General features: G+C 46.0%; 1 protein-coding gene across 2 annotated transcripts in view; it reads left to right on the forward strand.

The window, feature by feature from the left end:
* NSG2 (neuronal vesicle trafficking associated 2) overlaps positions 1–6180 on the forward strand; it is a 54628-nt gene extending 48448 nt beyond the window's left edge. For both annotated transcript variants that reach the window (XM_080398564.1, XM_080398565.1), the window contains exons 4-5: positions 2531–2641; positions 4204–6180. In XM_080398564.1, coding sequence (XP_080254690.1) covers positions 2531–2641; positions 4204–4395 — 303 coding nt within the window. In that variant the 3' untranslated portion in view covers positions 4396–6180. The remainder of the gene's footprint in view (positions 1–2530; positions 2642–4203) is intronic.
* The last annotated feature ends 483 nt before the right edge of the window (positions 6181–6663 follow it).

Genomic DNA, 6663 nt, shown 5'->3' on the forward strand with positions numbered 1-6663 from the left:
AAAAACCTGTTAGCCCCAATCTTCTTACTTTTTTACGCTTTATTCTAAAATATTCTGACTTAACAATGAACTTATGAATCTCTCCTGCTAGATGTAGTCTCCACACCTCTCTCTTTCCTGAGTTCTGAACTGGATGTGCTGGGTCGGATTTAACACCATGCATGCAGATTTACCTTCATTCTTTCTTTTTGTCTTAAAACAGCCACGAAAATTGTAGCTCAGGAGCTTCCAGCACTGCAGGTGGCATTGCCAGGGCTGCTTTAGCTTCTCTAATAGTCCCACTGTGCTGTGTGCGGTGTAGGAATATATCTCACCAGGCAATGCATCATTCTGCAGGATTGGTGAGGGTGAGAAGTCTTTTCCTGCACAGCAAGTAGTTACAGTGGCCCCTTCAAGTCTGTGCAGGGATTGCCTGTCATACAGGTTCTCAGAATTATAGCTGATATGATAACCAAAGGGGAGAGTTAGAGCAAACTTCAGTGTGAACCGATATTAAGCAATTAGTATATCTTTTCTGATATAATAGTACTAATATTACATAATATTATTGTTATATTGATAATATTCTATTGGTGAATTCTGAGATGTGGCCACCTTGCTCTTTATTAGCTGCTGTTCCTGACAAACCTGTCCTCTATACTGTAGGAATTATCCCTGTATTTCCCCACTTTCTGCCATCACCAGTCTCCTGTATATTAGATAAGGAACAACTTCTGCCTGTACCTACTATTCAATTTCCTTGAACACCCATGCAAGAAAATAAAGAGGATTCTGACATGACTGTAACAACAAAAGGGCAGATGAACCCTGAATGACTAGAGGGAGCTGAAAAATGTGTGGCTTTCCCTCGCTCGGGCGGTAAATGATAGTGATTGCTTTTAGTACAAGTTGGATCAACCCTGATCTGGGGATGGGGGCATGTTTTGCAGGATAAGCATGTGCCTGGTACAGTGGGACCGTTAGCCAGGGTCAGGTACACAGTCCCTGCTGTGTCCTGCCATTGCAGTTCTCTCAGTGGGTGGCTTTTGATGTGACCAGGGAAAATCTGCTGCCCTGGGCTTGGCTTCTGGTGACATGATGAGGAAGTGGGATTCTGAAGCCAACAGACTGAGGCTGTGGGTAGGAGAAAGCCTCATTGTTTGCCATCCCTCCCGTAAACCCTGACCTCAAACTTTTGCTGTAGGAACTTCCTCAGCATGAACGCTCATGGGCTCACCTGGCACAGGAGCGTTGCAGCCCCTTCCCCATGCAGGCTCACATCCTGCAAAATGCATGCTGCTGGTGCTCAGCCCCAGCGAGGCAAAGCAAGCTGGGGAGCTGCTGCAGCTCCCTCCCCATGCTGCTGGCCATGCAGCAGCATTAAATGTTTCCCCTGCTGCTGTTCCCACCCCCATCATCTCTGTGAGTGAGTTCGTTTGATTAGGAACTCCAGTTTGCATGGTAACACTGGAGCCCCAGGGATTATGATATTTTTTTCATGCCAATCCCGATCAGTGTGAGACAGCAGTCTTGACAGGATGGGTTGCTGTAATGTAGGCGATAGAAGTCCAGAGCCATTTGTGCTGCATTTGTGGATTTACCAGCTGGGACCAAGAAAGCTTTGGGGAGGTGGAGAACGGGACCACGTTTGGGACCCATGCACAGTCCTTAGGGAGGGGACAGCTCAGCTAAAATTAAGGATCAGAGCCTCGGTCCAGACATCTGAATGGGGCCAGGAAACTTGCTGTTGAATGAAATATTTAAGAAGGACCTGGCAGGGCTGGAGAGAAGGGAGCTACAGCAAAGAAACAGGATGGTGCAGCAAAGTAACCTGCTTGGGAATGAGGAGAGGGGGAATATTTGAGCCCCAAAGAGGGAATTGTGTCTGGCACCTCAAACACAGCATCTGCTCTTGTACATGCTGTGGGATTTACATGCTGGGTTTTGTTAGTGGTCGGGGTATTGTCCTTTTACAGCTTTGATAAATAGAGAAGGATTCCCTTTCTCCCGTAGCCCCTTCTGCAAGGTGCTTGAGGTACAAATGATCCTTGTTGCATTGCCCAGAAGGCGCAAAGGGATCTGTGCTACAAAGGCTTCATTCTTCCTATCTGCTCACCTGCCTCTGCTGTTGGACAAGTAGGATCTCGCCATGGTTACAGGGCAGCTTATCTGCACGGATTAGACCTCGATGTGGACTCTGGCTGCTGGCGGGTCCTGCTGGGCCAGCAGCTGATGCTGCCGGTTGAACAGCTGAGAGCATGGGAACACAAAGCCACTGGGAACACCAAACACCTCAGCAAAATCCATACATTTGCAAGGGGTTAAACGCAGGAATGTGCGCTCCTGAAGGTCTGGGCGGGGGTGGAAGCGACTGTGAGAATTCAGGGCTATTGGATCCAGCATTCATTCAATTACTATGCTTAGTTAAGTACTGCGCAGTGGAGTGAAGACTGCAGTCTGTTAGGATGGCCGTTACTATAAGTCATTTAATTATGAGGTTGCTCATATGCCATTTTAACATATGTAGAGTAACATTATCCTTCTTTTGTAGGTCACTATTCTCATAAGTCTGGCTCTTGCATTCCTTGCCTGCATAGTGTTTCTTGTGGTATACAAAGCCTTTACTTACGACCACAGTTGCCCAGATGGATTTGTTTATAAGGTAAGAAACTTCAGACAGATGAATTGCCTGAGATAACGATAGACTCTAATTGACTACATGGTTACAGTCTAGTCTGCTTTTTTGACCAGGCTAAAGAGGACGTTTGGCAAGAATGTGTTGAAATGGGAAAAGTGTGATGGGAAATGTGGACTCGCATCTGCCTCCATCAGCTACTGTTACACTGTAATTGTTGGGATTAGCATTTGGTGAACACTACAGACAGATGTTCAGGAACAATCCCTCATATTTGTGAATGGATTTATTGCAGCTGGAATCCCATGTTTGCTTCCCACACATTCAAGTAACTGAGGTTTACTGGCATACGTACTGGCAAAGCAAACTCCCAGAGTGCTGGCACATCTGCCCTTTGTAAAGGAAACCTGAATTTGCCCATGCAGTTCATATTTAGGTGCTTTTGAGCTTCTATCAAGAGCAAACCCATGTAACTTTAATTGCTAATTCCCACGGCCCAATGATTTTATAATGAATATTCACAGAGAACTATTTTCCCGGACTGTTGAGATTTAAAAAAAAAAAAAAAAGCTTGTAAAATAGTTCACTGACTCCTTACTGTGAGTAAACTCCTAAGCTTACAGAAGCCTTGACCATGCTGGGAATAATCTGTGGGCTGGAAAATAGAGTAAGGATGTTGGTGCGTTAGTCATTGTGAATTTTTCTCTTAGGTCATACAAAAATGGTTAGGACAGAGTCATGAATTTCAGAATCAGATCCCAACCTGAACTTCTGAAAAGAGTAAAGACTTTAGACTCAGATTTCAGCTGATCATACTGAACTGGGAGTTGGAGTATCTCATAATTCAATAATAATTGTACCTGGGGCCCTTTGTATCCTTGGTGCTACTTCGACGCTGGTGAATACCCACCAGTCTGACATCTGTTACCATTTGATTGCTCTTTTACAGCTGTTGCAAAGCAAATTGTTTTATCTGTGCAGTTTTTAGCACACAAGTGTCTGCACTAGCACAGCGGAGATGCATGGGCAGCGTCTGTACAGGCAAGAAGCTCTGACAAGGGCTGGCCAGTTGGGCTGCGCTTCCTACCATCCCCAACCAAGGTGGTCAGAGATAACACACTGTAACAGAGCAGCATGTAAGCAGCTTACTCTGCTCTGCCTGTCCTCTGCTTGTCTGAGGATTAATTCTGGACTTAGCTGTACCGAGCTTTCAGTCCAGCACGTGATAAGAGCCGGCTGCTCAGCCAGCCCTGCTAGGGCTCCAGCAAGGGGCCTTGGTCTCTGTGCATGCCAGTAATGTACCAAACCAGTCAGGTCTTCATTTTGCAGTCCCCGTTTCCCATCCACGGATGAAATCAGCCTGCAATCAGGGTTGCCAATAGCAACAGGTTTCGAAGGCTGCTGCCCAACTCTAAACTTTGTGCGTTCCCACGGCGCTGAAAGGCAGTTGGGGCTGCGCAGCAGATGCTCTCGCTGCACCAAGTCTGAGTCAAACGTCATCCATGCAAACAGCTAACCCTGAGATCTTTAAAGCAAGAGCCTGAGGCTGATGGGACCACTCTTTACTTTTGCTTTCTTCCCCTTTACAGCACAAGCGGTGCATCCCGGCCTCGCTGGACGCGTACTACTCTGCACAGGATTCCAACTCGCGGGGCAGGTTCTACACCGTCATCAGCCACTACAGCATGGCCAAGCAGACCAGCTCCCGGGCCGTATCACCCTGGCTGTCTTCAGGATCCGTAAACCACGAAGCCAAGGCTGCCAAGACAGAAGGTCATTAAAGTTAACGAGTGGTGATGGGCAAAGTGGGAGGGTGGGGGGACAACACCATGTCTATACTGCATTGCTCTAGCTGAGGGTGCTGTGCTAACAGCACAACAGGAATAAATAAAATCCAAGTTCAGGAGTCATCTTAATGGATATTTCTTTTCGTGCATTGTTCTCGTTGATTTGTAACTGAGTCGAGCTCTTTCTTGTACAAAGGCATGTTTGATGTTGACTGTACCTTACGATGTAAAAATATTTTTAAATCATTGCTTAACTATTTGTTAGAAAAAGAAATTAAAAAACAAAAAAAGCAAATTAGATAAACAACCAGGGAGGATAAAAGCAGCAAAGAGAATCCCACAAAGTTTTATCATTGCTGGAAAGCTGTGTGAGAGGCTTAATATGCAGTGAAGGAACAGCTGAAATCTTTTTGAGAGAGAAGGCAGAAAGAACCTGGTACATAGACATTGTGATGATGTTTAGCTTGCCAAGGGGGGGATATTTTGCTGTCGAATTGAATCTAGTATCAGTGTTCATTTGCTGATAGAGAAATACAAGCATCCCCTTCTCCCTCAAACATACACATGTGCAAACACACATGTACATGCACCCCTGTGCAGTGGCCTAAATAAGTCCAGAAATATCTAGGCATTTTTAATGAGCCACCACCATGCTGCTGTTCTTGGCTGGGCTCTGAGGCTGAAATCCTGGTTGGATATGGAGCAGGATGGAAGCAGACAGAGGCTGCTATAGTGACAGCATTATACTTCTGAGCACAGGACTAGGAGTCAGGAGATTGGGGCTTTACTTCTGCTTCTGGCACAGATTTCCTGCATGACCTTTGGCAATTTACATGAGACTTTATCTTTTGGGACCTCTCCCTGAGGGTCACCAAAAGGCAAACAAATGCCATTATGAACTGAGGAGCCTCTCAATAGCGGTGACATTATAGAAGAGTACTGAACCTCTGACGTTTTGGCCCCTAATTTTCCCTCACCCATGAAATGGGATGCTCCTGCTTCCCTTCTTCAGTTTTGGATACTTCAGTATTTAATGTCATTCTAGGTAATTGGAGAGGGATGGCTTAAGCATGCTTTCAGAGTACAAGGGTCCCATCAAATCTCTGCTTGCAAGCACAGACCAGACCCCAGGCTTAATCCAGTCCTGGCCAATGTAAAACATCCTCTCCCCACAAATGGCTTGTGCAATTAGTGCAGACTGGTGGGACTAAAAAAAAAAAAAAAAAGTTTCTTTTTTTTCAGAGTTGCAAGCTGTGCTGCAAAGCAGCTCTGCTCCTCAGTGTCGCAGGCATGGTGAGACTGGGCAGCAGGAGCAGAGTGCCCAGGGAAGGCAAGGTTCACATTTGACTAAGGCTGCTTTTTCAGATTTGTGGCTAGACTGGGATGGAAATTAGGAACTGGTCCCTTCTTCCCCTGCATTGGCAGTTTTGCCCTCCATTTCACATACATAGACACTAGAGGGTGTAAATGAGGGCAGAACTCCTCAGTCCTAACAGGCATCATGATAAAAAAACTGTATAGTGTAGCTAAAAATGTAGTGCCAAATGCCATTGTCTGATTTCATATCCTTCCTGCCCCTGCCACCTGTAAATTCATTTCTCACCCAAAATGTACAAACCACCCCCTCCACCAATAATCAAAACTCCAGCAAACCACTGAACAGTTTATAATTTTGTGGTGTATTTTTTGTCAGTAGGTAGCAGAGACTGAAGTATTTTTTGGTGTAATTCTTGAACTTTTCTGACGGGATTAAAATAAAGCTAGATGTGACTGAGCGTCTCTGTGGCTCCAGCAGGTTTATTTTTTGTGACTCGTGCTGTGGGCTGGGAGGTGGTGGGTGGTGATGTGTGGGTGCCTGGTGCTGCCAGTGTGGCTGCAGCAGAGCCTGCACCTTTGCACGGGACCCCAAGGTGACTGGCTTTCAGGAGGCATTTTCACAGCTTGCTCTTTCCCCTTTAATGGCTGGGGGTTTAGTCCCTTCATTCCTGCCCATCTTTTCAATTGCAAATGGAAAAACAGTAATAAAACTCAAGCTGATCTATTGGTGATTCTTGACTTTACGGAGGGACCTCCTCTCCCTTCCCATTTTAAGGCCAACAAATGATAGAAACTTTGGCTGGCAGCAATGTCGCCTGTGCCATCTACTCCAGATACAAGTGCTCACGTGTGCTGGCTCAGGCTCCAGGAGAGGACTGTTAGGAAAAGCGAGCGCTGCAGGGAAATACAGCTGACAAACTGAGAGCCACAGCTGAACTTGGGAAA

This window comes from Falco punctatus (genome assembly GCF_963210335.1).
Source record: "Falco punctatus genome assembly, chromosome: 8".
Taxonomy (NCBI): Eukaryota; Metazoa; Chordata; class Aves; order Falconiformes; family Falconidae; genus Falco; species Falco punctatus.